The sequence below is a fragment of the Ricinus communis genome, chromosome 3 (genome assembly GCF_019578655.1).
Source record: "Ricinus communis isolate WT05 ecotype wild-type chromosome 3, ASM1957865v1, whole genome shotgun sequence".
In the NCBI taxonomy this organism is placed as follows: Eukaryota; Viridiplantae; Streptophyta; class Magnoliopsida; order Malpighiales; family Euphorbiaceae; genus Ricinus; species Ricinus communis.
In genome coordinates, this window is record NC_063258.1 from 1,290,883 (window position 1) to 1,312,655 (window position 21,773).

The 21,773-nt window shown below is 34.1% G+C and overlaps 1 protein-coding gene across 1 annotated transcript; it reads right to left on the reverse strand.

Moving 5' to 3' along the window:
• Positions 1–5,675: 5,675 nt before the first annotated feature.
• Positions 5,676–8,279, reverse strand: LOC8286319 (pentatricopeptide repeat-containing protein At2g34400). The gene is made up of 2 exons (XM_015727165.3): positions 7,179–8,279; positions 5,676–6,788 (listed from the first exon to the last, which is right to left on the reverse strand). The coding sequence occupies exons 1-2, from the start codon at positions 8,084–8,086 to the stop codon at positions 5,858–5,860; spliced, it is 1,839 nt and encodes a 612-aa protein (XP_015582651.1). The 5' UTR covers positions 8,087–8,279; the 3' UTR covers positions 5,676–5,857.
• Between the last annotated feature and the right edge of the window lie 13,494 nt (positions 8,280–21,773).

A 21,773-nucleotide genomic window follows, 5' to 3' on the forward strand; every position in this document is an offset into this window, starting at 1 on the left:
ACAAATAATGTTCAGCTCAAATTAGTGTTATCTCTATGCTAAATGGTACAAACTTTAAAGTTTGAAGAAAGTAATGTTCATAAAAAGAATGTGGAAATTATTGTCGGCTGTATAGATTTAGACCTTGCGCCAAGGGCAAAGCAACCCCCTTTAGCTGAAGATGCTTCAAATGAGGCTAAGGTCAAAAAGTGGGATCATACTAACCGCATAAATCTAATAATCATGAAATGTTCCATACTAGAAGCGTTTTGAGGCTTTATTTCTAAGAGTAATAATGTTAAGGAATCCCTTGAGGTGATACAACAGTATTTTACTAAGAATGAGAAATCAGAAATAAGTAACTATTTGCTTGCTTTGATTTCTATTAGGTATAAGGGAAAAGGGAACATAAAGGAGTACATTATAGAAATATCAAAAACCTTGTTAAAAAACTAAAGACACTAAAGTTAAAGATAAATGAAGAATTACTCATGCATTTAGTTCTTAAATCTCAATATTTAATAAGTGAGAAATCTCAATCTATTCTCTCACAAAATTAAAGCTGTCAAATCTGGTCGTGGTGGAGAATGTTATGATAGATATGATGGATTAAGTGAATAACGTTTAGGACCTTTTGCTATGTTCCTAAAAGAATACGGTGTTATCCTACAATATGTTATGTAGTACAAACCCAATATGAATATTGTTGCTGAAAGACGAAACATGACGCTTAAGGATATTGTAAGAAGTATGATCAATCATTCTTCTTTACCAGAATCTCTTTGGGAACAAGCATTAAAAAGACTGTAATATATATCCTTAAAAGAGTACCCAATAAAGGAGTAGCTAAAACCCTAAATGAATTATAGACTGGCAAAAAGCCCAATATAAAGCACCTATATATTTGGGAATGTCCAATTGAAGCGATGCCTTATAGGTCCAACAAAAAGAAATTAGACTCTGAGACAATTAGTTGCTACTTTGTGGGATACGCAAAACGTTCTCGAGGATTTAAATTTTATGATCCCACTATCTGATCTTTCTTTAAGATGGGGAATATGAGATTTCTGGAGGATGTAGAGTTTGTGGAGAAAGGATCAATGAACGTCTCTTTTGACGAAAAAGTTATCTCTGAAAAAAGAAAGATTGTTTCTTTTCCTAATATTGTTATTGATATTGATCAGGAAATAATTTTCTGATATTGTTCAAGAAGCAACTCCAGTTCAAGACAACAATGAAGTTTCTCATATAGAGCAAACTCAACTAACACAAGAAGTGTCATTAAGGAGATCAACTAGACAAAGGAGGAATGTGATTCTAGATGATTATTACATATTCTTCTTAGAACAAAATGATTATGTAGGCTTAGCGGAAAATTATCCAATAAATCTTCTCGAAGCTTTTTAAAGTCCTAATTTTTAGTGTTGAATAAATGTCATGCAAGAGAAGATAAAATCCATGAAAGACAATGACGTTTGAGATTTTGTTAAGTTGCCTAAAGGTGCGAAACCCATTCATCGTTAAAAGGCAATGTCGAAAGATATAAGGCTAATCTAATCGTTAAAGAATTCAGTCAAAAGACATAGACTATAATGAGACTTTTTCTCCATTATCATCAAAAGACTCTTTGAGGACAATAATGACACTTGTAGCTCATTTTGATATAGAGTTACATTAGATGGATAAAGATAACGTTTCTTAGCGGAGACATTGATGAAACGATTTATTTGGTTCATCCAGAAAATTTTGAATCCAAAGATTCAAAATCTATGGTTTGTAAATTAAAGAAATCCATCTATGGTTTCAAACAGGTTTCTCGGGAATGATATCATAAATTTTATCAAGCGATTACCTTATATGGCTTTCAGATAAACATAGTTGATAATTGTGTATATCACAAGTTTAGTGGGAATTAGTTTATCTTCCTCGTATTGTATGTTGATCTGGCTATGGTAAAAATTTATGACTTATTTACATATAAGACTATTATGTTCTTCAAAAATAGTTATAATAAGTATAAGAATTATCATAGCTACTACATATTAATAATAAATCTTATTATCTTTCTAATAATATATATGTAACACCCGGAAATTTTATATATGTAATAATGAGTTTTTATTTAAGTTAATTTTAGCTTTATTTTTATTCGGTTTAATTGGAATGATTTAAATACAAATTTTGAATGTTCATGTTAGATAAATAAATGAGTTATTTTTCCATATCCAATTAGTTTGATTTTTAAGGAGTTAATTAAATAAATTATTTGAGGAATAAATTATATTTTTATTTGGTTATTCAAAATTTTCCCAAATGTATATATATATAAATAAAATTATATATTGAAAAAAAATTATGGTAGAAATTGTGAGGGATGTTTATAAAAGAATTTTGGGAAAAATTGGTATTATAATTGATTAGTAGTATTAAATTTTGAGTTAGAAATTGATTATTTAATTTAATTGTGTATAGGATTTAATTGGAGGATTATTTTGGAATAAGGATTAAAAGTATAATTTTATTTTTGTGAGGGTTTAATGGAAATTTGTGAGTTTGGTATTTCGTAAATAAATATGTCGGTCAGAGGTATTTGTGTAATTGTGTATTTTCAATAATTCGGTTTTGGCCCAAATTAATTAGTTAAGGGCTTAATTGAAAGGATAAAGGAAAGTCTAGGGGTTAAATTGGAATTCTGCAGGATGAAATTGTAAGTAATTAAGGAAGTTGAGGGACCAAATTGTAATAAAGAAAAGTTCGGGGGCCTAATGTCGATATTGAAAGGAGTAGGATCGGGGAGAGAGAAAGTAGATCGGGAGAGAGAGAGAGAGGGTGATGGCCGAAGAAGAAGAAGAGGAAGGCGGCCTCGTCGGTGGCGCCTGAAAGTCGTGGCCCGGAGGCGATGGCAGGCGCGGCCGGAGAACGCAGCGTCGCAGCAGGAATCGCGTGGGAGGCGGCCGAGGCCGTTCCGGCGGTGTTGGCGGCCGAGTCGAGTGGCGATCGGCTCCTCTCGGCAAGGGCTCTCTTTTGGCAGCAGTGGCAACGCCTGTGGTGGCCGGAGACGGAAGATCCGGTGGAGAGAGAAAGTAGGGGGCAGCCGCGTTTTTCAGCTTTTCCGGCGAGCTCCGGCGGAGGATGGACGATCGGAGGACGTATCCCGACTCTCATCAGCTCAAGCTTCGCATTGGCACCGGTTTCGTGGCGATCGGGCTTCATTTGCAAATCGACGGCCGAGATCGTTCCTAAATCTCTCCGGATGATCGGGTGTCGGATCGGAAAATCGGTAGCGGCGATCGTCATCAGCGCGTCGTTGTGAGTCCGATGGTGTGTTCAGATCGTCGATCGGACTCCAGCGGCCGGAGGCGAGTTGACCGAGCGACCGAGCGTCTCGGTAATTTTCTCTGGCCCGTTAATTTTAGAAATTCTTTGATTTATTTTGTGTGTCTATTGATTGTATTGAGTATTTGATGATATTTGTGAGTCATAAATAATTGTCAGTTTGCCTGCCATAGTCGTGTTTTTGTGCTGTATGGCGGAGTCGGGAAATAGTGAAGTTTGGGGACCCGACTCCTGTTGTTTGAATTGTTAAGTATTTGAAGTGTTTTTCTGGCAGGTCCTGGACCCATTTCTACGGGGGGTAATGTCCGTGTTGTAGGGGAGGTTCTGCCGGATTTTCGGTAGAATTCTCCCGAGTCGAGATTCTTAGTTAGTGAGTCCTAGGAGTCTAAACCTAGGATTAATTATCGATTGTTTCAGCGTTTTGATAAATTATTTTCTGTGACTAGATTGTCCGTTTGGCTCGCTCCAACCGAGGCACCGGAGAGCTAGGAGGTCGCCCGTGAGTTAAAGTCATATATCGCTTATGCACGTGTCATGCATAAAATTTGATTTACATCGTGATTATTCATTTGCAATTTTAATTTTTCATTTAATTATTATCATTATTTTCATGATGCTTTTAATTACTATTTAAATATGTTTTTCCTTTATCACCAATTTTAATATTGCATGATGACTCGGGATGGGACGAGGTAGAACATAGGAGTTGGATGAGTGTTCCAATATAATCCGAGAGAGATAGGAAAAGGGTAAAGAGGTAAAAATTTTGAGAAAGAAAGATTAGGACTGCCTGTCGAGCATCGCTCTCTGGGCTTAGTAGAGTGTGGTTGCCGGAGTAAAGGTCCCCGGTCGAGCATTGCTCTCTGGCCGGCTTATTTGGAAATTTAAGTGACGGACCGGAGGTAAGGTCCCTGGTCGAGCTATGCTCTCTGGCCGATCTTATTGGATAAGAGAGCCGAAAGGCTAAGGTTGAGAGTTAAGTGACCGGACTGGAGGTAAGGTCCCTGGTCGAGCATTGCTCTCTGGGCGCCGGCTTATTTGGAAATTTAAGTGACCAGACTGGAGGTAAGGTCCCTGGTCGAGCTATGCTCTCTGGGCGCCAGTCTTATTGGATAAGAGAGCCGAAAGGCTAAGGTTGAGAGTTAAGTGACCGGACTGGAGGTAAGGTCCCTGGTCGAGCTTTGCTCTCTGGGCGCCAGTCCTATTGGAATGAGAGGTTTGAGATGTTAGAGTTGAGGTTAGTTGAGACATAAGTGTTGAAATAAATCGATATGTTAGAGTTGGGATTAGGGTTATACTGAAGTACTCCGTCCCGTTGCATGTGGAATAATTTTTGTTTAAGCATGGCATGACACATATGTCTTAACATGACACGTATGGTTCGCGTGATTTATTAATTGTTTTAAAATTAAATGAATGTGATATTGAAATGTTTGAAACTGTTTTAGATATATGATTTTAGCTCACTCTCGAGACTGACAGTCTCCATTTACTGTTTTTCAGATTCGTGACTGTTAGTCTTCCCGCGACTCTTATTCAGTAACCCGACTCCTTCATCATCGGGTGATGTATTTGATTTGGTATGTAAATTGGTAAATCTTAGATTCTCCGCGGTAATAATAATAGATGTATCAGTTGTCTCGCCTAATTGTTCCGGCAGACCGATTCAATTGTGTAACATTTAATGTTAAGATAATTTGTGGCTTTAATAATATTAATTTGAGATGAGATTTGATTGAGTTAGTGAGTTTCAGGCTTACTACGGGATTCGGTGGCCTTAAGCCTACCCATTCCCTAGTGCCGGTCACGGGTCCACGGGTGGGGTCGTGACAATATATATATATATATATATACCCAATAGAGCGCAACCATACTTGTTCAATTTATCTCTCTCAACTTGGATATATATATATATATATATATATATATATATATATATATATATATATATATATATATATATATAATAAAATAGTAAAAGAATACAAATTCTCAATTTGAATCATAAAAACAATTTAAAAAAAATATGTGACACGTTTGAGAATTAATTAGTCAAATATAACAGTTAGAAAAAAGTTTCAATCTATATGCATGTGATATTAAAAATAATAATTACAAGAAAATAGTAAGAATTCTAACAATTTAATATTTTAAAAAAATATATTATATAGATGTATGAGAACTTATTAGTGCAATAATATAATACGTCTCATATTTATTTGCCTTAGCATATAATAAATATAAAAATCTTACAAAATTATTTATATAATTTTTATAAAAAAAATATTAATATGGGTATAAATAGAAATATTTAAAATAAAATATTTAAATATAAAATAAAATAAATAATCATGTAGTCGTAGAAGCAAAATGCTAGTCTTCATATATAACTAGCATTATTTATCTCTTTTCACAAAATTTTGATCACATCAGATAAAAAAATAATGATTAAAATATGCCAAATCTACCTAGTGAAACATAATAACCCCAAATACATCTTCCCATGTCTAAGGAAGCATCTTCAACTTTTCCATCTCTATGTTCAGTCAACCTTTGGAATATAGCCTTCCCTCTTCAATTCATCAATCAGTAATTGGTATATTTCTATTGACTCATGATGCAGGCCATCACCAGCATGGAATTCCTGAACTTGAGCTCCAATCTCAATCCAGCTACAGCCAGGGGTCTTAGTGACTCCTCGCTCTCTCATCAACACCCTCATCTTTGCTGAGTCATCCCACCTTCTCGAATTTGCATATATCTTAGACGAGATAACATAGTTTCCAGAATTTGATGGCTCGATCTCTAGTAGTAGTTTTATGACCCGCTCACTAACATTTACATTTCTGTGTTTCTGACAGGCACCAAGTAATGAACCAAGAATAATTTCATCTGGTTTTCCAGGCATCCTCTCAATGAAGTTCCAAGCTTCATTAACATGTCCTGTGCGTGACAAAAGATCAACCATGCAAGAATAATGCTCGATTTTTGGGACCAATCCAAATGATTTCATTGAATCAAAGAATCGAAGTCCCTCATCAACCAATCCAGCATGCACACATGCAGCAAATACTCCTATAAAAGTGATATCATTTGGCCGAACAGTGCTACCATTTAGCATACGGCTGAATAGTGATAATGCTTCCCGAGCTCTTCCATGAAAAGCAAGAGCAGATATCATGGCATTCCAAGAGACCTCATTTTTATGAGGCATATTTTCAAAAACTCGTAGTGCATTGTCTAAGCTCCCACACTTGGCATACATATCAACTAATGCACTGGCAACATAGACATCGTGCTGTAATCCTCTCTGCGATGCATACATTTCGACCCATTTTCCCAAGTCAAGGGCTCCAATTGAGGCACATGCAGACAGCACTACTACCATTGTGATTTCATTTGGAGTAATACCTGCCTCTCTCATGACATTGAATAGTGTCATTGCCTCATCTGATGCTCCATTTTGAGCATATCTGTGATGTGATAGTAGAGAAGTAAATTAATGTATGGTCAAAACATCCAATTCATGCAGTTAAAAGCATTAACTAACTTCCTCTCAGTGTATGTATTGATGTGGCTTTGCTGGCTAATTTATTATGTTATTAACAAATTCATATAGTCAGTCAACCCTAAGGAGTATTTCAAGAATAAGGGCATGGTACGTTAAGGGAAACTTGCCATTCACGCTAGTGAATCCGAGTGTATGATATACCTAATGCCAAGTGTATCACCATGTCAAAAATTGATCCCAAATTGAGTCACGATAGTAGATGTATATCCATGTGTTTGTGTGTGTGTTTCTCAAAAAATTAGTCCAAAATGAACCATGACATAAGCTGACAAATAACAAACAGGCTAATTACCCTGTGATCATGGCATTCCAAGTGACGATATCCTTCTCTGCCATGTTGTCAAAGACTCTCCTTGCCGACATCAAATCCCCACACTTACCATACATGTCAATTAAAGCAGAGGCTGTATAGGAGTTCAATTCCATCTTCTTATCGCCAATGAGCGCCTCCACCCACTTCCCTAAAGCCAAATCACCCAAATCCCCACAAGCCCCAAGAATGCTCACCAAAGTCATCTCAACTGGCTCAAACCCTTGCTCCCTCATTTCCATAAACAACCTCACAGCCTCTCGCGCAAAACCCATCTTTGTGTACCCTGAAATCATAGAATTCCACGACACTATGTCTCTCTCAAGAATTTCATCAAACACTTTGCGTGCACTATCTAATTTACTACACTTTGCATACATTGTAATCAAAGAATGATTGATATGACTATCATTATTAAAACCCATCTTCAGCACAAGCGAATGGGCTATCTGCCCACAATGCAATGCGACAAGATTCGCACATGAAATGAACAAAAACGGAAAAGTGAAATTATTTGGTTTAAGGCCTAAAGATTTCATTTGGTAATATAATTGAATAGCTAAAGAGTAGTTTCTCCATGTAGTTGTTAGTCCTCGAATCATGACATTGAAAGCATAATCATTTGGGTTTGGCATTTGAGTAAAGAGCAACGAGGCATAGGCAAAGTCTTTAAGGTCTATGATTCTGGGGAGAAGAAAATTGGGCTTTGATAAGGAATTTATGATCATTTGTGCATGGATTTGCTGCATTGGCTTTTTTGACCTGCATTGTTTCAACAGTTTTAAGAGCTTTACAGTTAGAGTTTGAAGTTGGTGAGGCTCGACGGGATTGGGTTCTGCAAAGGCAAGTTGCCCGGAAATCAGGTTGGAGCAATGTCTCGTCTTTAGCATTTTTCGGCTCAAACAAGGTTACCCATTGCTATTCCCTGAATAGCTTAAAGGCCATGATTTGTTGAGCTAAGTTAGATGTTCTAAGATTTTCATGGATTATAACATATCACTTATTAGATGTTCTAAAAATTTCAGGATTATCTCCGGACATGGTATGGTTTTTTGACAACTTGGTTAGGGTATTCTTGTTACACGATATAACTAGGTGATATATATATATATATATATATATATATATATATATACTCTATCAATCCCTTTGCCTTTACGATAAAGGTACATGAACAGTCATTTGATTCCCATCAAAGTCTGCATTGAATCCATTACAAACTAATGGATGTAATCAAATAGCGATTTTCAAAATCTTGAGGTTTTTGAAAATGTTTCAGAAAATTTTATTAATGTACTAAAAGAAATAACATCAAGAAAATATCTGATTCAGATAAAATTCATTTTCCTGATGATTTTCAAATAAAAACTATAGTCTTGTTTGATATTTCAACTGTATCAATTATGAGTTAGTTCCTAAAAGATATCATCAAGAGACAAAAGAAAGACTCATCTCTGCTAACAATTCAAAGATTAGAATTGCGGGAAAAACCGAAGCTGCAATTCTAAACAAAGATATTGCTTTAAAAAATATTTTTATTCTTACAAAGGATTTGCAACAAACAGTTATTTTGGGAACTCCTTTTATTAATTTGATTACCCCCTTCAAAGTAACTATTGATGGTATCATTTCAAAGCTAAGGGTTCAAAAGTTGTTTTTCCTTTTTTAGAAAAACCTAAGAAAAGAAAACTCAATCTTATAAAAGCTCACTCAATTTATAATTTTGAGATAAATGTTTTAATTAAAGGAAAGCAAACTTAGCTTTTCCATCTAAAACAAGATATGAGTTTAAAAAGAATTCAAAGCCAATTGCAAAATGATTTTGTCCAAAAAAGAATTTCTGATTTACAAGAAAAAATCGAAAGAGAAGTTTGTACAAATCTTCCTAATACTTTTTGGAAAAGAAAACAATATATGGTAGATTTACCATATGAAAAGGAATATGTGCAGTATCCTCAAACGAGGCAAGCACAGAGCATACACTTGTTATAAAATATGCACAACAAGTAGAAGGAAACAATAAGTTCTTATTAATAAACAAATATACAAACTTTAAAATGAAAGCTTTAGAATGAAAGCTTTAAACAAAGAATATAAATTACAAGAGTACTAGAATACAAGAGGAAGGGTTCTCTCTCTCACTCACTATCACTCTCTTTTCACTATATTTCTAATGGTAGAACTTGAAGAATACAAAGTTTCTTGTGATTTTTCAGTCTGCCTTTTTCTTTGATAACTCCTCTATTATAGAGGTCTTCAGCCTTTGGCCTCAATAATTCTTTCTTTGGATGCTTTTGGCAATGAAGTATAGGGCTCCATAATTTTTCTGAAATGGAGCAGAAATTGTCTGCCATACTTCAGAACAATAGAGTCTTCGTCTTTTTCTTTTCAAAAATAATGGTGCATAATCTTTTATCTTTTTTCTTTTGAAAATACTCTTTTGATATAAGGGCAGTAAAACTGGTGGCTTAGTTCATGTTTTTTTTTTTTTTTTTTTTCTGATACAAGAACATGTGATATTTAAAATGTGTATTAACTTTGTTTCCTTCGCAGTTTCATATTTAATGTTTATAAAATTATATGCCCTATTATCCCTAAAACTAGTCAACTTTTAAAAATCTACAGTCTTTTTTAGTGCTAATACTCCTGTCGAGATCAAGAACTTTCTGGCAACAAGTTTAAGTGCCTTAAATATGGGGGACCAAGACAAATATTTGGGTTTACCTCCCATTATCTCCAAATCCAAGTCCTCTTCCTTTTCAAACATTACTAGTAAAATCAATAACAAGTTACAAGGTTAGAAAGAATGACTTATCGGCGAGAAGGAAAGAAATTCTCATCATAGCAATTGCACTAGCAATTTCGGTTTATGGGATGTCATGCTTTAAGCTACCAAATAAATTGTGTGAGGCGGTGAATAAACTTATAGCTAACTTTTGCTGAGGGTAGACACAGGAAGAGAAACGATATCACTAAGTTTCTTGGACAACTCTATGTAAATCCAGAGCAGAAGGTGGGTTAGGCTTCAAGGACCTCGAATATTATAATTTATAGATTTTAGCTAAGTAAGTATGGCGAATTCTTTAAGCTCCATCATTATTGTTGAGGAACATATTTAAGCAAACTCCCAAGATGTCGTTTCTTCTAAGAACGAGACAACTCATGCTCATCCTTCTCACTAAGTTCCTCCGCCCTCCAGTTTTATCAAAATAAACATTGATATTGCGTCTTGCTCCTCTAAACGCTTTGGAACTATGGGAGCGATGATTCTTAATGATGCTGGTGAGCTTGTGGATCATACTTTGGGAGGTTTGCTAGAATTTGTGATCCCTTGATTTTAGAATTCTTATCCCTTAGAGAAAGCCTTATTTGGGCAACATCTAGAAGCGATTGAAATATTATTTTTGAAGGGGACTCCCTCATTGTTATCCAAGCTGCTAAGAATATTATCACTGATCATGTAGACGCTGGTAGCATCTATGCTGATATTACCTCTCTATCCAAATCCTTTGAGTATTGTATTTTCTCTTTTGTTCCTAGAAGCCTTAACCAGTTGGCTTATCGTGTCGTTGTGCAGGATAAATATTTGGGTTAACCTTATGTAACACCCGGAATTTTTTTTTAATATATATTTAATAGTGAGTTTTTATTTAAGTTAATTTTAGCTTTATTTTTATTCAAGTAAACTATTTGAGAAATGATTATATTTTGGTTATTCAAATTTTCCCAAATGCATATTTATATAAATAAAATTATATATTGGAAAATTATGATAGAAATTATAAAGGATGTTTTTATAAAAGAATTTTGGGAAAATTGGTATTATAATTGATTAGTAGTATTAAATTTTAAGTTGAAAATTGATTATTTAATTTAATTGTGTGTAGGATTTAATTGGAGGATTATTTTGGAATAAGGATTAAAAGTATAATTTTATTTTTGTGAGGGTTTAATGGAAATTTGTGAGTTTGGTATTTTCGTAAATAAATATGTCGGTCAGGGGTATTTTTGTAATTGTGTATTTTCAATAATTCGGATTTGGCCCAAATTAAATAGTTAGGGGCTTAATTGAAAGGCTAAAAAGAAGTTTGGGGGTTAAATTGGAATTCTGCAGGATGAAATTGTAAGTAATTAAGAAAGTTGAGGGACCAAATTGTAATAAAAAAAAAGTTCAGGGGTCAAATGTCGATATTGAAAGAAATGGAATCGGGGAGAGAGAAAAGAAAGAAGGAAGAAGAAGAAAGGGAGGAGAGAGAGAGGCGTCGGCGTCCATGGTGGACGGACGCTGGAGGCCAGGCCGAGGGCGGCGTTGACGTCGGAAGGAGCGCGCGGCAACGGCGAGCACGATGGTGGCGGTGGAGGCAGCTGGCAGCGTCGGCAGGCGGCGGAATCGCGCGACGTGTTTTAGCGGCTTCCGAGCGTCGTTCCGGCTGTTTCCGGCCGATCTTGGTGGCGATCGGCTCCCCTTGGAGAGAGCTTCCTTTTGGCGGTAGCGGCGTCGGTTTTGGTGGCCGGAGGAGAGAGTTCCGGTGAAGTGGAGGCAGCCGCATTTTTGGGTTTTTCCGGCGAGATCCGGCGGAGGATGGACGATCGGACGACGTATCCCGACTCTCCTCATCTCAAGCTTCGCGATGGCACCGGTTTCGTGGCGATCGGGCTTCGTTTGCAAATCGACGGTCGAGATCGTCCGCAAATTTCTCCGGATGATCGGGTGTCAGATCGGAAAATCGGAAGCATGGATCGTCATCAGCGCGTCGTTGTGAGTCCGATGGTGTGTTCGGATCGTCGATCGGACTCCGGCGGCTGGAGGCGAGTCGACCGAGCGATCGAGCGTCTCGGTAATTATCTTTGGCCCGTTAATTTTGGAATTCTTGGTTTAATTGTGTCTAATGGTTTATATTGAGTATTTGATGATTTTTATGAGTTATAAATAATTGTCTGTCAGTTGGCCTGCCATAGTCGTATTTTGTGCTGTGTGGCGGAGTCGGGAAATAGTGAAGTTTGGGGACCCGACTCCCGTTGTTTAAATTGTTGGATATTTGGAGTGTTTTTCTGGCAGGTCCTGGACCCGTTTTTACGGGGGGTAGTATTCGTGTTGTAGGGGGAGGTTCTGCCGGATTTTCGTAGAATTCTCCCGAGTCGAGATTCTTAGACAGTCAGTCCTAGGAGTCTAGACCTAGGATTAAAGATCGATTGTTTCAGCGTTTTGATAAATTATTTTCCGTGATTAGATGATCTGTCTGTTCGGCTCGCTCCTACCGAGGCACCGGAGCAGAGCTAGGAGGTCGCCCAATCCTGTGAGTTAAAGTCATTTAATCATTGCACTATTGCTAAGTCTGATTTAATATGCTATTTTGAAAGTTCATGCATAATATGATTATTAGTATCGCAAGATAAATGATTTCACTTGATTATTAATATTTGAAATAATATAAATATTATTATTAGTATGTTATAATAAGATAAGCGTTATTATTTTCCCCCTCACAAATTGCACGTTGTTTTACCTTAAATCTTTAATCTTTATTTCCGATATGTGTTGGTTGAGTTCATCGGATAATGATATTTATTATATGTGATGATTGCGAATTGGGAAATGTGGCTTGTAGAACATGCCACCAAGGTAATGATCATGGATATAAGGTTATTATGGATTTGTCGCCTGATCGAGCTTGCTCTCCGGGGTACGAGTTCGATTGATTCTGGGAGTTAAGGTCCCCGATCGAGCAATGCTCTCCGGGGCGTCGGCTTATTTGGAATTCAAGTGTTCAGTCGGAGGTAAGGACCCCGATCGAGCTTGCTCTCTGGGCGCCCGGACTGTTGGATTAAGAGAGCCGAAAGGCTATTAGAATTTGGGGTTAGGGTTCTCTTGAGCCACTCGTCCCGTAAAAGTAAAAATATATTTTTATTTATTCATTTATTTATTTATTATGGTATGATTATAATATGGATTGTATTTACGTGCATGGTTGATATTTTGATTCGAATGATTAATATTTTATGTGAAGGAAATAGTAGGGTATGATTATAGTATGGTTTGATATCGATTTGAATAATCTATGTTTTCCGAGGAAGAAGCAATAGTCCCTAGATTATTTGATTTTAACTCACTCTCGGTGAGTCTCCATTTATGTTTTTCGATTCGTATTTAGTTCTCCGCGACTCTTATTCAAGAATCTTGACTCCTTCATCATCGGGTGATGTATTTGATTTGGTATGTAAATTGGTAAATCTTAGATTCTCCGCAGTAGTAATAGTAAATGTATCAGTTGTAAATTTTCTGAGTTTCAGGTCTCGCCTAGTTTTTCTGGCAGACCGAAGTATTTATGTAGAATGTAGCTATTAAGATAATTTGTGGTTTTAATAATATTAATTTGAGATGAGATTTGTTTAAATCAGTGAGTGTCAGGCTTACTACGGGTTTCGGTGGCCTTAAGCCTACCCATTCCCTAGTGCCGGTCACGGGCCCACGGGTGGGGTCGTGACACCTTATTTGTTAATTTTATCCTACAACAATGAATTCCTACCTTCTGGTAAAAAGAAAAGTTCTAACATCACTAGATCCCTTCTTTAATAGAACTAATTACCCTTATTGAAGGATATAATAGAAATATTGTTATGTAGTAAATAAGTAGATTTATGGAATGTGGTAAAGAAAGGTCAAAGTGCACCGACTAAGAAGATTAAGATTAAAATTTAAAACTCAAGCTATTGAAAGAATGAAGAGTAAGGAAGAGTGAAAGCTTGGGGGAAGCTCTTGAGAGTTAGTCTCAGTTGAAGGATGCCTTGAGGTTGAAAGTTTCGTTAGGAAAAGTCTAAGGTAATGGAGTTCTACTGTTTATGCTCTATTATCACCAAAAGAAGTTCGATAGTCTATTTTCTAAAAATCTTTAATATTCTAGTAACCTAGATAGCAAAGAAGATTTATGGTCATCATTATTATGTTGTTCATGCCTAGTCGCCCTCCATTTAATGCTACCACCACCGCCATCAATCTCTTCCTTTATTGCATCAATACTAGCATATTTCCAACCCCAAACTCATATTCTCTCTATTTTCTAAAACCATACCTCAACTAGGCGAACAGTCTGAAAACATAAATTTAAACCCCCCAAGCCTCCTTCCATTTATCACCCTCCTACTCTCTCATATCCTTCTTATCACCTAAAAGCTTCCACTCCCTATAGCTAAAACACTAACAACCTCTATTTTTATCCTTATGGCAACCTATAATCCTTTTGTCAAAACTTCATTGCCCATACTAAAATCTTAGTTGCCATGACTCCAAACTCACACTACTACCCAGAGGTAATGACCCAACTCTAATAAACCCTAAGATCCTAGTTGGGAAAGTGATTACTAATAGGAACTAAAACCCTTTTGTGATTAAGGAAGTGCTCAGAATTGCTTGGAAGCTCAAGACTGATTTCATGGCTTAAAGAATAGCCAAGAACACATTTCTATTCCAGTTCCTCAATAAAGGTATCATATATCGCTCTAATCAGATAATTGAAGGCAATACAACTAGAATCAGAACTCTCTTTGAATCCATTCTCCAAACAAATCTCAACACTTCGTCGAGTAGAGGTCGGTTATATGGTTTGAGGATATAAGTGGTTCTTGATATTTGGAAACCTTTACCAAAGGGCTTTAAGAATAGGAATCAAGATGGTTGAACTACCTGGTGTCTAATCAAATATGAAAAGGCCCCTGACGTATATTATTATTGTGGAGTGATGGAACACACAACTAAAGATTGCAAGGTCAAAGAAGAAGATGATTAGAAAAACATGGGGAGTATTAACGATCCTCAAATTCTAATAAGGTATAGAGGCGGAACAGGCTATCTCAAGTCTGCTAAACCTCCAGTTACAGTGAAGGAAACTTCGATTACCATTACACAGAAAGGTATCGTCATCTCAGCTTTATAAGTGCCAAAGGCACTTACTTTTGTGCTTCGTTTTATATTAATTTTACCTTCAATTGAGTTTGATTTACTTGTTCAAGCTTGGTTTTCGGTTCTTTTAGGCACTTTAAGGATAATACACGTCAAGGAGTTGAATGGAATCGAAAAGCATGAGAATCAAGCAAAGAAAATGCATGTTTATCCAAAGTTTAGTATATGACACAGTGAGCATTAAGAGAGATAGAAACTATGGAATTTCAAAGGACAAAAGGAAAGGTCCAATCATTAGCTCTCTTGACAATCCCAAGTTATACTCATACCTACCAAGTTGCTTCTTTTAGGCACTATCATGTTCCATATACCCTTTACATCCAAGTGGACTCTCCCTAAAGTTTATACACAACCATACATATTATATTATTATGTGAATGCTTTGATCATACTAATAATGCTGGGATGAAGGTGTATATATTATATCTTTTAGTGGATATTAACCAAAGGTGTAGACTCAACAAGTATGAACCATTTATTCCCACTACACAAGCTGCACAAGTCTATTATGTCTCTTATCCTAGATTGAGAAGGGATAAGTCTGACTGATTGGTTGTGTGCATATTGATATTCCTACTAATATTAAGCCACTAACAAGATGATGAGCCAGTGAATCTGTGTATCAATGAGACATATACAGGACTTGATGAATGTGTGCTCTTAAATGACGTTGAAGTAGTATTTGTTGATTTAGTTGATGATGAACATGAAGAGTCATATGAACTAATACTTGAGTCAAAATCAAAAAAGAAATAGAGAGACGAAGATGAGGATTTATGCGCTAATCATAATGATTAGTTGGATTATATGTTTCTTATCTTTGTTTCAAATTATTTAATGAGCATGTTTGTAAGTCTGTAATTTTTTACACTTGCTTTTCATTTAACTTACTAATGTGATACATATTTTATGACCATTTATATTTAGTTTTGTAATTAAAATGGTGTAAATATCTGTAGGTTTTATACATGGCAAGTAGAAAAATAGATGCTAGTAGGCGTTGATCTACTATATTTATACCATCTCCACCTACTACCATACATCCTCCACCTACCACCACATATCTTCCACCTACTACCGCACAACCTCCACCTCCTACTACACATGCTGCATCATCAACGCCACCTCTACCTCTTACACAAGCTTTAACTTTACAGCCTTCATCATCACATCTACCACCTCGTCCTTTAAGTATGCACTCTCCACCACCACCTACATCAGTGGATGTATCAGCTCTATCTCCATTAACGCCTATATTATTTGGTACACCATTTATAGTTGGTCCGTAATCCATATACCGATCATGGATCAATAGAGAGTCGGCTACAAGTTCATTTGCATAATAATATATAAGCAATATATAATTTATTTTATTACTTAATGTTTTGCAAATAATGTTAGGATGAAGGTGCATATATTATATCCTTTAGTGGATATTAACCAAATGTGCAGACTCAACAAGTATGAACCATTTATTCCCAAAACAAGCTGCACAAGTCTATTATGTCTCTTATCCTAGATTGAGAAGGGATAAGTCTGACTGATTGGTTGTGTGCATAATAAAAGCGAGGCCAATTGTTGATGTTCCTACTAATATTAACCTACCAACAAAATGATGAGCCAGGGAATCTGTATATCAATGACACATATACAGGACTTGATGAATGTGTGCTCTTAAATGACGTCGAAGTAGTATTTGTTGATTTAGTTGATGATGAAGATTCATATGAACTAATACTTGAGTCAAAATCAAAAGAGAAAGAGAGTGACGAAGATGAGGATGTATGTGCTAATCATAATGATTAGTTGGATTATATGTTTCTTATCTTTGCTTCAAATTATTTAATAAGCATGCTTGTAAGACTGTAATTTTTTACACTTGCTTTCATTTAATTTACTAATGTGATACATATTTTATGACCATTTATATTTAGTTTTGTAATTAAAATGGTGTAAATATCTGTAGGTTTTACAAATGGCAAGTAGGAAAATAGATGCTAGTAGGCGTTGATCTACTACATTTATACCATCTCCATCTACTACCGTACATCCTCCACCTACCACCACACATCCTCCACCTACTATCGCACACCCTCCACCTACTACCGCACACCCTCCACCTCCTACCACACATACTGCACCATCAACGCCACCTCTACCTCTTACTCAAGCTTTAACTTTACAGCCTTCATCATCACATCTACCACCTCATCCTTCAAGTGTGCACTCTCCATCACCACCTACATCGGTGGATGTATCAACTCTATCTCTATTAACGCCTATATTATTTGGTACACTATCTATAGTTCGATCCGCAGCCCATATGTCGATCATTGGTCAATACGGAGTCGGCTACAAGTCCATTTGCGTAATAATATATAAGCAATATATAATTTATTTTATTACTTAATGTTTTGCAAATAATTATTTATTTATTCATATGCACTAATATCTATTATATTTTATATGTTATGTTACAATTTGTAGCCGTTTGGATCTTGCTCACGCAAGATTCGAAAGATTTTTTAGGAGAAAATAGACAAGAGGGGATCAAGTGGAAGTCAATTTCTAAGGAAACTAAGGACTTTTACTTTGATGAATTTAAATTATTTTACTACATGTCTTAAAAAGTTGATATATATAATGTCTAACTTATAATTCATTTGTATTATTTCAAAAATAATGCTTGTGGGGGGAAAGGGGTAGATGCCCTCGTTCAAGAGGCATGAAAGAAGAAGGATATTACTCGATATCATGATATGATATGTGAGATAAAGAAGGTGGGCAAGAAGTCGAGGTTCATAGAACTAGAAGCATGGAAGAGATGACAATGGGAATGGAACACGCTTAAAGCTAAGTAGATACCGGAGTAGTATTCCCAAAGTCGGCTATCATATGCTCTTAATGGCTTTGGACCATCTACCTATACAGGAGGCACAACTACCCATCATTAGCATGGGAGACAGCTTATGGTTTTTTTATTAGAATTTTTCTAACACAAAATATATCTTCATGACTTGTATTCAATTTTTATTAATCAGGTGTAATCACTAAGATGCCACCTACTGCTCCAGAGTTGTTTCTGCACACCCATACCAAAAAGGGTGATGGCTAGACTTTCGTAAACTCGAAGTCTAAAGCTGTTCGTGTACAGTAACTTACAGTAAAATTTCTTTAATTAAATCTTTGAGGTTATATTGACATTTTCTGAAATGTTTAACACATTTTCAGGATATCTATCAGTTATAAGATTATGGATGACAATTCTTTATTCTATAAGGTTTTCGGTAGAGAGAAGAAGAGTCAGATTTACGATCTTGGCTCGCAGGCATCTGAGTTTTATGGGTGGGATGCTTCATCTTCTTGTGCGACATACCCTCCTAGTGGTAGTACAGATTCCATTGAGCTTCAGGACTTGTAGACGAGGGTGTTAAAGCAGAATGTACAACTGTAGGAGCATAATATGCATATGCAGGAGCAAAATGTGCAGATTCGAGACTTGTGGTAGCATTTACAGGACCTTGTCCACTAGATCTGGAAGATGCACTCAGCCTCTGCCCCTTCTCTAGCCTTCTGCTGATGATGAGTCACCAGGTTATTAGTTTATTTTTGACATTCTGATTGTATTATAATTTTTGACACTTATAGTCTTTTTATATTATTGTAATATATATGTTTCCCACACTTATTTACTTTTATAAATCTCTTTTTTAATATACAATTAATTTTGTAATTATTTAGTGTTAATTAATAATTATTATTCAATATAATTATTCAAGTGTACAAAAAATTCAAATAGAATTTCTATTTTTTAATTCAGATAATTACCGACAGAAGTATTTTCTAAAAGAATTGACCATTTGCCAACGTACTATGGACATTCTTTTCCCTTTTTTTTTAAAAATAACACAGATCACTGACAATTTACTGTCCACAAACACCGTCGCTAAATGGAGACAAGTTACCGATAGTATATTCGTTGCTACATTGTCCCTATTTTGCAAAGGAAAATAACTTAGCAATAGTCAATCTGACCAATTACTCATGGATAATCCATCGGTAAATTATCGGCGGCCATGAATTCTGTCGATAATTTTTTATCGACAACACAATTACCAATAGACTTCTTCTATAGTGTGTCTTGTCCACCTAAACTGTTAATTTTTTTTGTAGTGTCTTACCTTTTTAAACTCTTCCAAGTAGTATATTTTTATTCTACAAACTTAAGTCATCGTTTCTCTTTCATAGAAATCACCCTTCCTCGCATGAATTACTTAGCTCCATATCATGTATATACTCTATCACTTTTTTCGTCTTTGTTGCTTCATGATTCTATCTTTCTATTTATACTGACTTTTGAATCCATTTTTATGATTATGTTTTCAGCTTTATTTTATATTAATGATTATATGTTAATAATTTATTTATTAATAATCATAGCATTGATAGTAGTAATAATATTTTGCATCATCATAATTACATACAAAATTTCTTTCTCAACATACTCTCTTACTAACTAAATTATTAAGTGTTTTATTACCATTAAATATGATATACGTAGCAGAGAAGACTCGGTCATGCTAGCATGCACCTTGTTATAGTCATTTTAATGCCCATTGAATGTACGATATCATATAAATTTATAAAAATTGATTTTTATTTTAATTTAAATTATTGATTTAACATAATTAAATACTAGTATAGTCAATTATATAAATTATTTAGTTATTAATCAATTAAATATATATTTTTTATTTATTTTCAAAATTTAATTAGTGGTACTTAATAACTATGATATTCATCTATATAATTTTGATTATATGCATAATTATTAATAAATTATTTAAAATAATATATCAATTTATTGTCTATAATTAAAAAATAAATTTATAATGATAGACTACTATAATAATACTCTAGCAAAATCTAAAATATTAACATGTTTCTAACTCTCCTTTTATTGATATGTCAAACTTTTGCTGATTTATTGTAAATTATCCTCAATCATATGAAAAATGATTTTAGTTTATTTCACTAGTAATTTAAAAATCTTAAGATATTAAAGTTTAAAAGAAATTGGATTAGTCTATTTCTAATTCTTATTATTTTATAAAATATGGTAACTCCATTGAATTAAAATGTTTCTTGTATTAACCACTCATGAACTACTTAATAATAATGAAAACAATAACAAAATTTTATTGATGGATTGAATTTGTATTTATCTAACACAGAATTGTAAAGTGTTGGAAACTCTATTATTTTTATTTTATATTTAGTTTTTATATTGATATTATTTCATAAAACAACAATAAATAATTAACAATAAATAATTCTGGTAGTTGTCAATTATGCTATATATATATATATATATTAACTTTTAAATTTAAAATTTTCTAATATATGTATTATTTTTTTACACATAAAATTTTTATTTCATATATTTATTTATTTTTTATACATAAAATTTTAAATTTTTGTGAATTTTATAATTTTTTATTGATTTATTAATTAATAAACTACATTCTTAATTAAATACTAATTTTAATTTTAAGATATAGCATTATTAATTATATTTTAAAATTACATTAACTAATGAATTAGTATCTTTAATCAGATTATAATATAATTTTATTCTAAAATAGTATATTAATTATATTATAATATTATATTAATTAAAAATTAATCTAATTAGATAATAATTCTAATTATGTTATAAAAAATATATTAATTATATTCAATATTATAATTAAAAAATAATAATTATATATAATATACAAATAAATAGCTAATAACAATAACTTTTTACATAATGATTGACTGATAAATAACTTTTGGAAATTTAGTATATAATAACATGAAAATTTCAATTAGCACTTGAAAACAAGGAAGTGATGGAAATTTAAGTGTATAGTGTAAAAAGCCGTTGGAGAGGCATCCCTATAGCCTTTTAGTGGGACCAGGTTCCTTGCTACCTTTTACTTTATGGCCGACTGATTTTTCTCTTTTGCTTTCCGCAAATTCTTCCCAATAACACGAAATTACTAGAATGTCCTTATCTTCATCTGCGATCAAATTTTCCTTGTGTGCAAGTACAGAATCGAACATACAAACAGGTGGCCGTGGAACTCTGTACAATAAATTGTCATATCTGAAAATGTGGGCCCATCTAGTCCCACCAGCAACAGGTATGAACTCTGTTTTTCGATTTCACAAGTAATTACTATAATCTGACGGCTGAAGGCGCATCATGTTTAAAAGCATTATTTAGAAATTTACGTATTTAATTGAAATTTATAATATTTATTTATAAATTTAAATTTTTTAAATAAAATAAAAGATTAATTTTTATATTTATAATTAAACTTATTTGAAATTAATTATAATTAAATTAAATTTTAATAAAATAATGAAATTTTTAAATAAATTTCATATTATTACATCAATATTTTTATAATATTAAAATATTTATTTTATTTTATTATTTTAATTTTATTAATTTTTATTTTTTTATAAATTTCAACAGAATATAGTATAAAAATAATTTATTAGTACATTTTGTTCTGAGGTGTTTGAAAAAAAAAATGATAAACGTATGTAGGTACATGAACCGTTATAAT

Bases quoted from the DNA above. Each gene is read 5' to 3' on its own strand.
- LOC8286319 (XM_015727165.3), bottom strand. From the start codon at position 8,086: ATGCTAAAGACGAGACATTGCTCCAACCTGATTTCCGGGCAACTTGCC. The intron at 6,789-7,178 runs GTAATTAGCCTG...ATCACATCACAG, and splicing joins TGGAATGCCATGATCACAGG to ATATGCTCAAAATGGAGCAT.